General features: G+C 41.4%; 1 protein-coding gene across 3 annotated transcripts in view; it reads left to right on the top strand.

Moving 5' to 3' along the window:
• The window catches only part of ACBD6 (acyl-CoA binding domain containing 6), a 97,133-nt gene that overhangs the window by 24,724 nt on the left and 54,983 nt on the right, over positions 1-17,426 (top strand). For all 3 annotated transcript variants that reach the window (XM_077928271.1, XM_077928270.1, XM_028732417.2), the window contains exons 4-5: positions 942-1,024; positions 14,245-14,350. In XM_077928271.1, coding sequence (XP_077784397.1) covers positions 942-1,024; positions 14,245-14,350 — 189 coding nt within the window. The remainder of the gene's footprint in view (positions 1-941; positions 1,025-14,244; positions 14,351-17,426) is intronic.

The following is a 17,426-nucleotide window of genomic DNA, read 5'->3' as shown; positions in this document are numbered from 1 at the left end:
GGGTGTGTTTGTGTGCTGCACTCTCTTCTCTTCTGGGGTGTCCTCCGTCGTGTGGCCTCCCTCTGGTCCCCAGTGTGCTCTTGGCGCACTAGCCTCCAGGGAGGTAGGCTTGGGTCAGGCCTGGGCTTGGCCGCGCGATTTGTCGCGGCCTCCCTGGCCCTCCTGGTACTCTCCTACCTCTCCTCTTCTTTCCCTTTGGCGTCAGCGGCGACAGTGGCAACAATGGTAAGCTGGGGAGGTCGTGGCTCCTTTCTTCTTCTTTTTTTTCTTTGGGTTGGGTCTGCTGGGCCATTGGCCAGGTATTCTCGGTCGTTCAGCTCAGCCAAGGTCGTTGCCAGGGGGGCGAGTTCTGGCGGCTACCTCGGCTGACACACCAGGCCCCCCCCCCCCCCGGTTCTCCTCTGGTGGCGGTGTTGGCAGCAGCTGTTCTGGTGGCCTGGGAGCCAACCAGGCAGCACAGTTGTTGCTGGCTGCCATCAGGAGCTATGTACCACCGTGGCACCCGCCATTTTGCCCCGCGGGAAGCCCACTGCCCCCTCATGTAAAATATTAAAGCAGTGTTCAACAAAATAAGCAATAAAACATAAAATGTCATAAAAACAATACAAAATAGTTATCAACATGTCTGGCTCAGCTTGAAAAAGTTTAAACAACTAGCCTGTCAGCATAAAACTGTATTCAAGAGACATCTGAAAATTGCAATGAGGATGCCCACCTCACTGCTGGCTTAAGTGATGAAGTGAGTGTAGCAAAGTAACTGTTTTCTGTTTGGGAACAATATTCCCACTTAGTGTTCAAACAATTTCTATTTGAATATGCACAGAATATCACTGTTTCTATCGATCTTTCTCCACCTTCTTCATGAAACGGTGACTGTGCTTTCTTCTTGTGTTCTTCGTGTGACAGTTGGAGAACTGATATTTTAATGTTTGTTCTTTCAGATAGCAGAAAAGAAAGGAAAGGAGGGGAAAGCTGGGTTTGGAGGCCCAGTTGTCAGCTCACTGTATCAAGAAGAAACCATCAGGTATATTTTCATGGCTTCATTTTCATTCAGTGTTTGTTTAGAATATCAACAAAAATGATAGTGCCTCTCCAGTCAGATAATAAATGGCAGGAACGAACTTTCTAGGCCCCCTAATAATTTAAATCAGGAGCTGTCGGTATTGCTGCCAGGTACTATTTTTTCCCTGGTGTGAAATGTTTGGGGAGGGTGAGTGTATGTTTCCGTGTTTCAATTACTGTTCAATTTTTTAATACTTACCAAAAACCTTTTACGTTATTTCCCTGGAAAATATTGGATAGGTACTGTAAGGAAGTTAACATTGGGACTCCATTTTCATTTATAAGCTGTATTCAAAAGCCTTTTTGCACCTGAATGTTAATAGCTAATGCTCCAGCTGAGGGTAATTCCCACTAATATTGTTGGATTTACTTCTGATTGAACACATGGAGGTTTGTGTTGCAATCTCATTTAGCAGAACTGTTGTTTTAAAGTTTATAATTGAAGATGCACAATCAATATTGCTGGCCAAAGTGAATAAAGGTAACATATTTTTAAACTTACAATGAAAAATTAAGGTTACTAATTGAGGTCAGCATTAGAAATAAAAATGTAAAAGGAACTAAACTGAGAAATCTGTGTTGATGCTATATCAGAGGTGTCCAAACTTTTTTCAAAGAGGGCCAGATTTGATGAAGTGAAGGGCCATGAGGGCCAACCAAAGGGCCAGTAAGCTTTTTTTAGGATTGAAGTTGTTGAGGGTTTTTTTAGGATTTTACCCCAGGAAATAAACTGCCACAGGGATCAGATTAAACTGACCAGTGGGCCAAATTGTGCCCCCGAAACAGACTTTGGACATGCCTGAGCTATATGAAAGTTGTGGTGAAGTAAGGGATGCCAGGAAATGGAAGATCTAGAATAATCAAATTATAGAGTTGGAAGAGGGACCCCAAGCGTAATCTAGTTCAATCCCCTGCAATGCAGGAATCTCAGAATGTGGTGCCCCATCCAATGTGAAACCATACTGGAGTTCTTTCAGAAGTATCAGTGTTGATAGCACACAAAACACAAATGTTGTTTTGAACTAACAAAGGCAAAATAGCGGCACAGTCAACTGACTTATATTTTTTTAGCTGGTTAATCACTCCCTTTTCTATCCTCCTAAATGTGAATTACCGTACCTCCAAAATTCATCATTGAAACATTATGTGCAACACCTTTTCACAGGTAGTGGTAGAAATAGCGCAATAATGGGAAAAACCTTGAAACACCATTGCAACATTATTATAATAAAAAAACTTATTCATTAGCTTCATGTTTTGATTTGTCTTGCAGATGTTTCAGGCTTATTTACTTCAGCACCACTTCTGTGGAGTCCAAGAATTGATAGCTAACCCTTTAAATACAGATCAATGTGCATTTAATTATTTTAGCAAATGCAGATATTGTGGGGAAGGGCAACTGTTGAAGAGGGTACTATGAACATTGAAGGAAGGTGGTCTGGCGTGTATGATCCACATTCTGATATATTCTAATGGTAATAGTATGAATGAAACCATTAATATCTTTATGAGAATTTCCCCTTTATTTCCAGAGCTTTGTTATATTTATTTTCTTGAAGTTGTAATATAAAAGTTGAAAAACAAGGGAAGAACAGCTGCAGATAATTTTATAAAGATGATCCTACTCCATTGCATGCCAAAACTGAGAGCCAGATTTAAATGGGTGGATGAAGGATGAAATTTTGGGGTGACTGGAGTTCTTCTGCAGTCATGTGCTTGGTGATTTTTCTTCAGGCTAGAAGATTCTCAGTCTAAGCAGTAATAGGAGGGTTCATCCACAGCAAAAATATGTTCACTTGAGTGTGTTGTATATTTGAGGCAACTGCTTACATATAGTAGAATCTAGGCCATCTTTCCATAATAGAGAATTTAATAATAATAATTATAATAATAATTTATTATTTGTACCCCGCCCATCTGGCTGGGTTTCCCCAGCCACTCTGGGCGGCTTCCATAGAAACCAAAAAACACTAAAATATCATACATTAAAAACTTCCCTGAACAGGGCTGCCTTAAGATGTCTTCTGAATGTCAGGTAGTTGTTTATCGTTTTGACATCTGATGGGAGGGCGTTCCACAGGGCGGGCGCCACTACTGAAAAGGCCCTCTGCCTGGTTCCCTGTAGCTTTGCTTCTCTCAATGAGGGAACCGCCAGAAGGCCCTCGGCGCTGGACCTCAGCATCCGGGCAGAACGATGGGGGTGGAGACGCTCCTACCCCCCCCTACCGATACAAACACATTCCACCAATCTTAATCAAATGCTTTTAGACTTCAATCCTTTGGGCCGTGGAAGAATAGTCAATGGAACGGGAGGAATTCACATCTCTGAAGTGGACAGTGGAATTCAGGCTTGAGCTTGACCGGGTATAGAACAAAGCAATTTTACTGCCTTCAGATTTTTCTGCATCTCCTAGGATTGCAGCCTTAGTGAGCTACAGAAGGCATGATCTGAACTGCATGTGGTTGTATCCACTTCAAACTGACTGTCAGCTTCTGAAGATTAAACAAGTTGAAGTGGCATATATGGCAAGAGGCCACATTGAACAACTCCAGCTTGAACTACAGTGCCCAGAGCAGACCAGAGAGCAATTATTTTGGAAAGTTTCTCACAAATGTGTCATAAGAGGTTGTAGATGTGGCTGAAATTAGGTGGCCTTAGCCACGTACCATGTGAAACAGTCCTCTGAACACTCCTAATTTGTCCCACTGCCCAGTCATCCGGACTTCTATCACCCAGTGGTCTGATCACAACAAGGTGCCTTTTTTCAATTATCTATTCTGTAGCTGTAGATCATGATTGTACATTTAAGTAAGCTGGCCCATCAACAGTATTCTTGGGCACTGTAGCTTCAAAATGAGAAGATGGGAAGATTGGCTAAGACTCAGGATCATCTATCTGGCTGTCCTTTTGTCAAGAAGCAAACTTAGCATCCACCAGAGTAAGATATTTGACTCACAAAAACAACAGAGAGTATTAGATTTATTGTGACATAAGCTTTCATGGATTAGAGTCCACTGCCTCAAAAATAAAAGTGTTGTTCTTAGTTGTCTTTACACAGCCCCACAGAGGAATTGTTAACAATGTGGTCAAAAGGCAATGAAAAGCCAAAGGTAAAAGTTAGTTACTGTATATACTTGAGCATAAATTGTCTTTTTCAGCACATTTTTTATGCTGAAAAAGCCCCCCTCGTCTTATACTTGAGTAAGGTGGGCGGCGGCGGCGGAGGGACGAGTGGCCCGAAAGGAGCCCTTTCTCACTGCTGGTCCCGCCCGCCTCTCGCAAGGGCAGGCACAGGAGCCACGGTTGGAAGAGGCAATGCACAGCGCTCTGCCTCTCCCATGCCTGCTCTTGCGAGTGGCAGAGGCGGGACGAGCGCCCAAAAGGAGCCCTTTCAGGCTGCTTGTTCTTCCTCGGCCGCCGCCACCAGGTTTGTGGTGCGGTGAACCAGCTTATACTCGAGTCAGTAAGTTTCCCCAGTTTTTTGTGCTAAAATTAGGTGCCTCGGCTTATATTCAGGTCGGCTTATACTCGAGTATATATGGCAGTTAGTTTTTTGAATTTATACTTCACTTCCCACCACAGAATGTCCCACAGCAACTTACAGGAATAATTTACAGAAACAAAATGCAGCAATAAAGTAAAAAGACATAAAAATATTTAAAAACATAATAACATCCAATCATTGGTGGTTCCAAAATGCCCAGGAAAACAAAAACATTTTTCTCTGGCACAAGAATGATGAACCAGTTGCCTCTCATGTGGGCCTCCCAGTTTTATGCAGTGCTAAACTGTGTGCAAGAACAGATGAATGACTATTCACAGCAGTAAAAATGGGACAAAATGCCATCTTCCTAGCTTTGCTATACTAATACCTTTTAGTGGGAGAGGAATCTTTGGGGCTGTTTCTGATGGTGGTTTTGTACTAGCAGAAAGCACTTTTGTGCACGCAAGACATACCATCTGGTTTTCACTAATCTCCCCTACCTATATGCACCCATTTTCTATTGTGAACCACCTTGGGATCTTTGGGTGAAAGGCAGGATGATGATGATGATGATGATGATATCACATTGTTCCAGAGAGTCATGCAGCCTTCAGGAGCATTTGGGGCAGTGCAAAGCATTGTAGGGGGAGTAGGGGAAAATCAAGTGCCCTGTCTTGTACGAGTCAAAGTGCTTTTCGTTACCACAAAACCACTATAGGATATAATATTACCCATGCTCTTTAACTTTAACTTTAGTAAGCTACCTGAAAAATACCACCCCTCAAGCTCCTGTGATCCTATCTCATTTCTTTCTGGTTAAGTGTCACATGAAGCCCGTGAGATGTTGAGCTCATGAGCCAGAGGTAAAAATTATGTGAACCATATCATATTGACATGTTATTCTTTTGCCACCTTTTCACTACTGGATGCTAAGCTTCAAGTAGTTTTAGCTCCATAATCCTATAAACAAAATAAAAGACAGGATTTGGATTAGTTCTAAACCATTTAAAGTATATATTATTTGTATGTATTGTATTTTCATCATATGCCATCTCCTACCCCGATATTTTTGTGTAGGCTTCTGGGTGCTGTTCGAAACCAAATGCCCTGCTTTCATTTTTAGCTTTTGGATTCCTACTTCCCAGGTAAACTGATTTTTAAACCGAAATCACTAAAGTAAAATACTAGTTTCCCACCCCCCAAAACATCGGTGGTTGCTTGCTAATTTCTGGTCTCAGCACCAAGCCTCAATATCAGTAATGCTCCCTTTGCCCCATTTATAATGACCTCAAAAAGTAGGTATTTCCCCCACTATTTTTTAAATTTGTTTTGATAGAGGTTAAGTGTAGGTTTTAATGTGTTTATATTAAATTAACACTTCATTTCAAACTTAGTTATTTTAAAACAAATTCACTATAGTTTAAAAAATATGTCTCTGATTTAAATCAGAACTCAGTGTTCTTTTTCAAATTACCTGTTTTTATTTTCCTTGATAGGTCTGGCATGAGAGATGAGACATGGGAGAGAAAACTGTTAAATGATTAATACTGGGAATAAAGAGAAGCCAAAATTTGTTGTGTTAGTTGTAAGATTTTGAACTAGGGGCATAATGTTTTTTCAAGAGCCAACCTTTTTTAAAATATTTGAGGTTTGCAGTATGCATGTATTCAGCACTTGTTTGGTTGTTCTATTCTCACTTTGATATTTATATCAAATCAAATGTTAACTATTAAATAACCAATTAAAATAGTTCAAAAATACATTAATTTTCTGGTCAGAGAACTGGCATAGTGTAATGGAAAAGAGTAAGGGCAGCATTCAGATCTCACACCAGCAAAATCCCCAATGAAGTAGCAAGGCTAATCTAATTTCCTAAGGGAGGGGTGGGGTGAGGACTACTGAATGTTTTTATGTCTGTCATACACTTTGAAAACACTAAAACACTGTGCCTAATAAAGATATTAATTCCTCACCCAGCCCCAATATTTTTCAGTCCCACCCAACTCTTGGTTCTTCTGTCTACCATTGCCCTGCATGCTAAGTTCTAAGCAACATCCACCATTGCATGAATGCAGTCCCCCATCCATCTGCTCCAGAGTAGATCTTTTGGGCATGCCAGGAGCTGTGGGGGGAAGGAAAAATCATTCCACCAGCAGTGTCGGTTCCACTGGCAAATGGATGCTGTTGGATTTTACCCTCTTATTTCAAATTTTGCTGAACCTTAATGAAAGGAAACACAAGCAAACTGCTGAAAATGCCTTTGTGATGGTGTCTGGATTTGGTGTCCTGAGGGAATGAATTATGTGATATTGTAGAAAAGTCACCTGTCCAATAATCTGTAAGCAGGTGTGTGTGTGTACTTCTAAACTGATATAGAAATTAGGCTATAGTTCTATGTACAGTGGTACCTCAGGTTACATACGCTTCAGGTTACAGACTCCACTAACCCAGAAATAGTACCTCGGGTTAAGAACTTTGCTTCAGGATGAGAACAGAAATCGTGCTCCGGCGGTGCAGCGGCAGCAGGAGGCCGCATTAGCTAAAGTGGTGCTTCAGGTTAAGAACAGTTTCAGGTTAAGAACGGACCTCCGGAATGAATTAAGTACTTAACCCGAGGTACCACTGTACTTTCACTTGGAGGTAAGTCTCATTGAACTCAACAGAACTTACTTCCAAGTATCCATTTGTAGGAATGTGCTGATACCTGCAGACTACTGGCTCATAATAAACTTTAATCGAACCATTGATACTAAATATGTTGCCTGCTCCTGATTTATTTGGAGTGTGTGTGTGTTTTTCCCACTCAACTTCAAATAAAATAAGATGTTTTTCAATATACTGTACCCTTTCTCTGTTTCTGAAAAACAGCAACCTATGTCTAAACAATGCAAGTAACAACAGTGTCTGCTCCCCAGGCACTGCATACAGATACAAAACACACACACACCCTCTCACTCACTCTGTATGTATTCATTTAATGACTAAACACCCTTGTAAACTGGGCAGAAATATAGCAATGTGCTTTAGCTAGGTGGCAACTGTTTTTAAGCAGTGTCTTTAAATGCTGTTTTTGTTAAGTTGGATATTGCAAATTTGAGAAATGTTTAGTACTGTAGAATGTGAAAACTTGAACAAAACTGATCAAAAATTATTTTTTTAAAGCGGTCCTTTTAGGTAGAAGTACTAAAGGAGCAGATTAAAAGGTAAAGGATAGTTTTTTGCAGCAGCATGAAGAGGGAACTGTAATGATCTCCTTCCTTGTTTTGGGAACGCTACAGGGAACTAAACTGCCAATAAATGATGAGCTATTGTCTCCTCCCTCTCCTCACAATCTTCTTCAGCATTTTTGATAGTCCCTATCATATTTTGTAGTCTGATGCCATGTAATCTATCAGAATTTTATTAATCCCATTAACAGAGGCAGCCATCTGGCCAACTCTGAGTTAGACTAGTACTGAACTGGAATGATTGATGGCTCTGGAATTGATTAGTTGATCTGAGAGACAAATGAACTGTTTTGGCAGAAAATACCAGAGGTCACTGCGTGTGGTCAGGCGCAAAGGCCTGCAGAATTTTAAAGAGCAGCTTTTTCCATACAGTTGTAAACTTCCCCTAAAACTAACAGATTCCAGAAACAACCTAATGATTGAAGCTTGCAATTCTATACATGGCTACTTGGGAGTAAGTTCCACTGAACTCAGTGAGACTTCTGAGTGTACCTGTTTAGGATTGTGCTATAAAACTTCAACTGATTGTTAAGTGTGCGGAACTAAGACATACTCCATGATTTTGTCAAGAATATACAGCTTTTTTCTTGGCAGTGGCTTGGCTCAGATATGTAAGCACCAATTCTGACCATAGTTACACGTGCCTCAGTTATGGGGTGGGTAACTTTCATGCTTGCAGGATCAACCTGTGTTTTTCAGTAGAACCGCTGGAGCCAAGGGCGTAACATTGAAAAATTTTGAATTGAGGGATTTGTTTTTGAGCATCAGAACTGAACTCTGTCCTTCCATGCAAAAATCCACTTATGGTTAACAACCCCATCAGGTTTCTTCATTTCAGTAATGCAATTTAAGGAGGAATAATTTTGATAATAAACAATTGAGAGTCAGAAATTCTTGCCAGTCAACTGGAAATTTCTGAGAGATCTACCCAGTCTGCCTTCTGCCCACCCCTGCCTTAGTTTGGTCTTGGTGGGATTACTGCAACACATATTGTGTGGGGTTGCCTCTCAAAAGTGTTCAGAAAATACAGTTACTCTAGAATGCTGCAGGCATACTCTTGAGCAGAACTGGTTATTGCAACTCATTTGCTAAAACAGTTTTACTAGATTCTGATCCTGTTTCTGAGCACAATTCAAATTGCTAGTTAGAGCTCTCAATAATTTTGGGACCACTTCCTCCAGTAGGAATCTACTTAGGCATCAAGGGATAGAGTGCAGCTCATGGTTTGTCTGGTGGATGGAAAACATGGCTTAACTCACAACAGTATGCAGCAAAGAGACTACAATCTCCTGTGCATATTTGCGCGTTCAATTAGCAATATGTTTGAACTAAGCCTTTGTATATAGAATGCACTTATGTGGAGGAGCAGGGAAATGCTCTCCTTTTTAAAGGAAAAAAGGTTGGAGTGAGTGATTTCCATAGCTGTCAACTTTTCCCTTTTCTTGCGAGGAATCCTATTCGGAATAAGGGAAATTCCCTTAAAGGGAAACGTTGACAGCTATGGTGATGTCACAGACATCTCATAAGTATACCTGACAATTGAATAGTCATATTACACACACTATCAATTGAAGGACTTTTTGGTAGTAGCGGGGAGAAAATTTGATTTTGCTGTCAATTACAATTTATGATTTAAGTGTTGGTAATTGTTACTTCCCCAGCAGCAGAGATGTAGCCCGAAGGAGAGAGATCTGTATCCCCATGGTCATAGGGCTGGGTGGGGCAGGAGTGGCAAAGGAATTTGTCAAGGAATTTGCCATTTGTAGAAGCCTTCAGGGGGTTTACTTGCATTCTTACTTTCTGACAAGCACAAGGGATTTTTACTTTTCATTTTAACTAGATAGGCGCTAGAATATGTAGCACAGGCTACATTTCCTTGTGTTGTAAAAGTCAAAAAACATGTTGCATTGAGGGAGGTGGTTATGCTATGACTTTTCAAATGCTTGGTAATCTTGAATTTTGTGCATACTTCTTTCACGCATGGGCAATTGGCTGACACATGTCTTGTTATGTCCTAGTTATTCTCTGAGGACAGCACAGAAGTGTGCAGGCAAGTGGGCAACACTTCCACCCTGGGGAGCCAGACTGTTCAGAATAAACTTGAGTTATGGATTTATTCAGCTTGTAAAACCTCAGCTGGCATAAATAATTGAGAAAGCAAAGGTTTGTCTGCAGTGCATACCTCAGGGACACGTGCCTGCTTCTCTCCCTCCCACCTCCCTTTCTTATGAAAATGATCCCAGTTGCACTGATAGATAATAACAACACCAAGCAATTAAAAGCTATGGGTGGCTGGAGAGAGGAGAAAAGGTTCACTTAATGAGCTTTTCCTCTTCCTGTGCCCAGGAGAGCCTCAGAAGTGACGGGGCGATTAAACGAAGAGATAATTATAGATTATGTGAAGATGGGTCCCTTGGGGGTAAGAAGGCCTTGACATAAACAGTAACTGTTGCAACTGTGCCTTGGCTCCCATCTCTCTCTCTCTCTCTCTCTCTCTCTCTCTCTCTCTCTCTCTGCTTCATTGAGCTTCAGTACACTCAGTGGCACAGTGCCAAGCAGAAAGGCAAGGCCACCTGTTTGTGGCACATGGGCCTTGCTGGGCAAGGTAGGATCCTTCAACCAAATCTCCTTCTACCACAACAATTAGACAGGTCCAGAAAAGCAGAGAGGGTACAGTGATGGAGCATAACAACCATCTCAGCTGTCTGTTTAGCTTCAAAGATGACCCAACACAAAGGTAGGCAGACAGGGAAGATTCTGTGCAATGTTTCCAATGATGCAGAATAATCCCAGAGCCTTTTCTTTTAAAAGAGTAGAAATTTGAAAGACTCACTGGATAATATGAGCTGCTTGTGGGGCAAGATAAAAAAATATGGGAAGACATTTCAGGGCTTCGTCCAGATAAACTGAGCACAAGTATCTTTTCTCCTTCACAAAGAAGTTCAAACTGCATAGACTATTTTAGAAAGCTTAAATAACTTTTCTAAATAAACTGAGTTTCAATTGTTTAGTGAATTATCATCAAAGAAACAAGAGACGGCCTGGAGTGCTGCATTCCTCTTTTCACTAATGATCCTTCTGCTTCTGCCAGTTTTTTTAGTGCTAGTACCATTCAGTGTTTATTAAGTTCCAATTATATGTGTGCAGATTGGAGAACTGGGCCCAAACTAACAACATTAATTTCATTAGGAACAAATGTAAGGTTTTGCACTTAGGCAGAAAGAACCAGCTGCACAAATATAAGATGGGGGACACCTGGCTTACTAGTAGTACATGTGTAAAGGATCTAAGTGGACCACAAGCTTAACATAAGTCAGTAGTGTGATGCAGCAGCAAAAAAAGTTAATGCTATTCTAGGCTGCATCAATAGACGCATAGTGTTCAGATCAAGGGAAGCAATAAAAGGTAAAGGTACCCCTGCCCGTACGGGCCAGTCTTGACAGACTCTAGGGTTGTGTGCCCATCTCACTTAAGAGGCCAGGGGCCAGCGCTGTCCGGAGACACTTCCGGGTCACGTGGCCAGCGTGACAAAGCTGCATCTGGCGAGCCAGCGCAGCACATGGAAACGCCGTTTACCTTCCCGCCAGTAAGCGGTCCCTATTTATTTACTTGCACCCGGGGGTGCTTTCGAACTGCTAGGTTGGCAGGCGCTGGGACCGAGCAACGGGAACGCACCCTGCCGTGGGAATTCGAACCGCCGACCTTTCGATCGGCAAGCCCTAGGCGCTGAGGCTTTTACCCACAGCGCCACCCGCGTCCCTAGGGAAGCAATAGTAGCACTCTATTCTTCCTTGGTCAGAGCACACCTGGAATAGCGCCACAATTTAAGAAGGATATTGACAAGCTGGAATGTGTGCAGAGGAGGGCAACCAAGATTTGATCATAAACCAACTTTATGAGGAGCTGTTGAAGGAGCTGGGTATGTTTAGCCTGGAAAAGAGGAGACTGAGAGGAGATCTGATAGCCATCTTGAAATATTTTAAGGGCTGTCACATGGAAGATGGAGCAATCTTGTTTTCTCCTGCTCTGGAGGGTAGGACCAATGGCTTCAAGTTACAGGATAGCAGATTCCGACTAAACATGAGGAAGAACTTTCTGACAGTAGGAGCTGTTCAACAGTGCAATGGACTCCTTCAGGAGCCCTTTCTCTCTCTCTCTTTTTTTAGCAAGAAAGCCTTCAGATATATGATTTCCCCACTTACAACCTGCAGTAGTATATAGCACCCAATGTAGGTAAAAGGAAAGTGCATATGCTTAGGAGAAAGATTCTTTAGAGACCACATCCACAGTGAGGAGTAGGTCAGAGGAAGTCTGTTCTGGCATTTTTTCTGCAGCAGGAGCCCAGTATCAGCACTTTCGTTTTAAAAGTGCTACACTAGCAGAAGGGAAGGAGAAGAAATCCCTGAGTTCTGAAGAATGAATCATAATTCACAAAGCACATAAAGCTAAAGGAGTTAAGAAACAGCATAAGTGATGTGCCATTTGTTCTGGGGTTTTTCCTCACCTGTTTCAGCACATTCGTGGTTTCTTGGAGGGATTGTTGCTTGCAAGATATAAAAGCCATCAATTATTGTATTGTTTTGTGTTTGAACTACAAAAGTGGTTATATCTTATTTGACCTCTTGATTAGTTTGTTATTGTCAGTATCCTGCATGCATGTAAGCTATACTTCAATTTGTGAATTGTGAGATTAGTTCCATTATAACCTGGAACCTTTTTTTGCAGCACGATGAATTTGAAGTTGGCAGTGCTCCCATTGTAGCAAGCTTATCGTTTGCTGAGACTTCAGCTCGTAGTTTCTGCTTATGTTACTGTGGACAAACAAGCTAAATACCATCAAATTGCACCAGAGTATTTGAAAATGAGGCAATAAAATGGGGGTGGGGAGTGAAAACATGTTAATTGTAGCATTGCTCCTATCGTTTGAAAACTAACACTGATGGTTATGGGTGTTTTGTGGCTATCTTTCTGGTAGAACTGAATTTCTTTCCCCTTTGTAAGTCACTCAGGAAAGGTTCAGTTCTAAGTGAGGTATAAATTTTTTTTAGTTTAATGTGTTTTCTAAAGTGTGTGTTATTCTGAACCAGACTAGACTGTTTTCAAACATGTTTCATTGTGTAAACATGAAGGGTAGATATACATCCTGGCGTGCTTTTAAGTCAGTGTCTTGGTTCCGTGTTTTGAGTTACTTTTGTGTTTCACAACTTGGAGAAATTCAGATTAAGAGTGCTAAAGTGTATCCACAAGAGAAACCTGATCATACAGCAATGAAAGACTTTGACAGGGCACACTCAGCATTTCCAGTTTGAATTGTACCTCTATCATTGTATTTCATTCATTCATATATTCCACTTGTTTATGGTCACCTTATTTTAAAAAGGCAAGGTAGCTTAGGTTAATTAGAGACTACCTGGCTTATTGAGGCACACCAGAAAAGGGATGTGTGCATAGCAAAAGCCTTATTCATATCTCAGTTGAATAAGCCAAGGTATAATTGTCTGAATGTGGCCACAGGTTTCACAACAATGTTGGTTCAGTTTCATTGCCAGTTTGGTTTATGCGAACAGTAGTTTAGAAACCAAACCAACATTTGAGCTTACAAATGCACAACAAGCAAACTGTGGTTTAGACATAGATTTGTCTGCATTTGTTTTCTACCCTCTCAGCACTTGGCTTCAGAAACACTTTAACCACCCTAGTGCAACAGTTTGTGGAGTTGGAGAGAGCCTATTGTACCTGCCAAACTTTGGTTTCTGATTCTAGTTCATTTGCTAATTGCAAACGATGGTTTGTTGGTTGAGACGCAACACCAAACTACATGTTATCTTTCCAAACCCTTCTGCCTTCCTTTCAAGCATCCTTTTGAGAAAATCTGGTTTGCTGCTCACCACTGGATGGTGATACTGAGATTACATCCATTGGAGTTTTTGTTGGTGACCTTTTCCAACTAGCCCATTTTATATAAGTTATCTGTATCATACTTGTAACTTTGGGGGGGGGGCGTCTTCAGAAATGGGGAGAACAGACCCTGGTGTGTAAATAATGGATGGCAGAAGGAATATTCCATATTTATTTTGCTAAGAAATACTGTCAGCCCCAGTGCACTAATATATATTAAAGTCTGTACATGTCAAATGGGGCTTTATAGAGATATATTAAGGGACAACTTTAGATACTAATTTATTATAAATTCGTGCACATTTTTCCTCAAGGCTGAAATTGGTTTGTGTTGGTTTCCTTCATTCCTTGCGGGAGGTTAGCTTTCAGTATATTGTTTTAGTTATGTGTGATGCAGAGTGTATCCCAACCTGAATTATGCTGTTTGCATTCAAAGCACTGGAAATCTGCAGTACTCAGTAATGCTGAAATGATTGAATTGCTGGAAAAGGCGGGCATCTTATGTTTGTGTAGTTCCTGTGCGTTGCTCAGTAACAGTACGCATTTGCTCACTCTCCTTTATGTCTTCTTAGGGAAGAAGATAAGAACATATTTGACTACTGCAGAGAAAACAACATTGACCATGTAACCAAAGCCATCCGATCAAAAAAAGTGGATGTGAATACGAAAGATGAGAAGGTATTGGGCCAGGGGAGGGATTAATCTGTCTTAAAGGCTGGTATGTCAAATTAATGTCTCCTCGTTTCTCTAATCCTTCCTTGCAGCTGCTATATCTCTGCTGCAGTGTGTCTGACCAGACATCTGTTAGTGGAAGAATTGTCCAACTCTGCCACTCCTAAGCAACAATTACCTGACACATGGTTGGACTTTGACTTTTGAATGCGATAACAGTTACAGCAGGTCAGAGATAGGCTGGTGTTTAAAGCAAAAACACAAAACCCCAAATGGCACCCCTCTTCCTCTTAATTAACATGGGGCACATGCCCTGGGGAAATTCTCTAGTGCAATCCTAATTGAAATGAATAGTTAATTTTAATGTGCCTGGCACAGGAAAGAAATTTGGTGGGTTGTCCCTATGGATTTGATCTGTCTGCTTCCCACTCCACCTCTTAATGGCACCCAAAAACTTTCCAAAGAGGCCACATGCCTTATAGATGAGCCCTCTCTGGACTGATGGCAAAGATAGTGGGAGCTTAATTGAATAATCGTACTCTGGTTCAAGAAATACCTAATAAAGCAGTGGCGTAAATAGGAGTACCCTGTAATGTTTTTCATTGGCAATGGCTCCACATATGGAACACTCACTCTTATTAACTAAACTGTATTTGGACACCCTTTGCTGCCCTTCTGTATCTGTGCAGCAGATATTCACATCACTTGACCATAGGCTATTTGTGAACATGATTTTGCTGGTGTGGCTAAAATCAGTCTGGATTATGTGGGATGTACTTCATACAAATGACTTGCTTTATGGAGGGGTACCCATATTGTTCTTGACTTCAACATCAATTGTGTTGCCATTGTGACATATGAAATGGGCCTTAGAAATGATGGAGCAGCAGCTAATTCATTGCCAGTGAAGTGTCTTTATACCTTTGCCAAAAGAGGGGCAGCTCTTTCACTTGTCATCTAAAGGAGTTTTAGGGTAAAATATATGTCAGCGATGTTCCCTGAAAACTTATTTTTACAATAAAGTACTATATTATGGTCTGGCATGCTGAAGTGCTTCAGGCTTCTGTGAGCCATGCCTTTGAATGTGTACTCACCCACCCACCCACCCTCTACCCAATGTAACTTTGTCAGAAGGAACAAGCAGATTATGTTTCTAGCATTTTTTGTAGTGCCAGAAATTCTCCTTCTTGCCATGTCTTCACAATGAGAAGTAAAAATTTAACAGTGCAATTTATGCATACTGGGATTTTCCCTCTGCTTTCTCTATACTGAGGTTCAGCTTCATATAGGGAAATAAATTTTGTTTAGTGAGTTAGGTCCAGGCTTTACCTTCCATAGACAGAAGGCTTTTCATCCAGTGGAGGGATCCTACTGGTGGAAGTGGAGAAGGTGACCATTGCCAGTTTCCCCCTTCCTCTACAGCACCTAATGCCACTTCCCACACTGTTCTTTAGGGTCCCTCAACTTTCTGAAATATACTTCCCATTGTTGGAAGCAAAGTCTGGATCCAAGCCGAAGATAAAACCAGATAGGATGGCTTTAAGTTATCTCTTGCTCTGCACTGGTTGGAGAAGGGGAGGTATGGTATCTTGGTCTGCACTAATAACTCAGTAGCAGTGTTAAGAGAATTATCATTATTACTGGAGCTAGACCTCAGTGTCCATGATGGCCGTGGAGTGATGGACATGGAGAAGCTCCTTCACGTATACTGGGCCGAGGCCATTTAAGGCTTTAAAGCTCAGCACCAACACTCGCAAAGCTCCTTTTTAAAGGCTTGAGAGTTTCCCAGATAGTAAGTATCTGGCGCGTAAATGGTCAGACAAACTAAAACCTGTTTGACTTGCTGGTTACTATCTTTGCCCACTGACTATTTGTCCTGCTTTTGGTCTGTAACATGTAGTCTCTCAGCATATTGTGTTGCAGTGAACAGATGAAGTGCTTACGCATTCATAGACTGAGACGCCACAAATTCAGTTGGGTTCTCTTGTAGCTCTAAGCAGATTTCTGCCCTTTGAGCCATGACATTCCCGGCTGGGGTTCTGAATGCTGATGGCATGGCTTTTTATTATTAATCAGGAACTCATATGAATTAATTTGATGAAAGCAGGGGAGGGAGTTTAAAATTCAAGGCTAGAAACTCATCCTCGATGAAGTGAACTGAAACATCTGTGTGTTTCTACAGTACATTGTTCAGCTCTATCAGTATTGCCAGAGGTCACAGGTTGTTTAGCCATATAGGATAAATTTGTATAAATTGCAAGCCCAGGAATGGTTTGTGATTATTTTCTGGTGATCAGTAGTAATAAACCAGAACTGAACTTTTTGATATCTATAGCAATAAACTAGTAATCCAAGCCACTTCTAGGCTACTGTTAGAGTCATATGACTTTCTGGAATATCTGCTTCTAGAAAGATAGGGTATTCTTCAGTTAATGAATTCATTATATGTCCCATTCTTATCAAAGATGAAAACAACAGGTTCTTTCACACTTTTATTATCAAACTGTCAGCATCATTGCAACTCTTCTCATTACTTTTCCCAAGTCAGTGACTGTACGTGGAGGCTTCTTACATGACTTGGCCGTAGAAAAGTTTTATGTACAGTGGTACCTCGGGTTACATACGCTTCGGGTTACATCCGCTTCAGGTTACAGACTCCGCTAACCCAGAAATAGTACCTCGGGTTAAGAACTTTGCTTCAGGATGAGAACAGAAATCGTGCTGCGGCGGCAGCGGGAGGCTCCATTAGCTAAAGTGATGCTGCAGGTTAAGAACAGTTTCAGGTTAAGAACAGACCTCCGGAACGAATTAAGTACTTAACCCGAGGTACCACTGTATAGCTATGAAATGCACTTTTAGTAGTACAGTGGTACCTTGGGTTAAGTACTCCTTATCAAACCCAGGCAGCCTTTGGGAAGGTGGTGGGGAAGGTGCTCAAATCGCCTCAAGAGCATCCAACCTCCCAAAGGCTTTGGGAAGGAGGTGCCAGGGCCCTTGGGCACAAGCTGATAGAAAAAAAGCACTGTTAAAACAATGCCAAAAGAGCTCTTAAGCAGTTTCCCATCATGTCATTGGCATAATA

Source organism: Podarcis muralis, chromosome 5, assembly GCF_964188315.1.
Source record: "Podarcis muralis chromosome 5, rPodMur119.hap1.1, whole genome shotgun sequence".
Taxonomy (NCBI): Eukaryota; Metazoa; Chordata; class Lepidosauria; order Squamata; family Lacertidae; genus Podarcis; species Podarcis muralis.
Note: the sequence above shows the minus strand (reverse complement) of the source record. Positions and strands in the feature narration are given on the sequence as shown.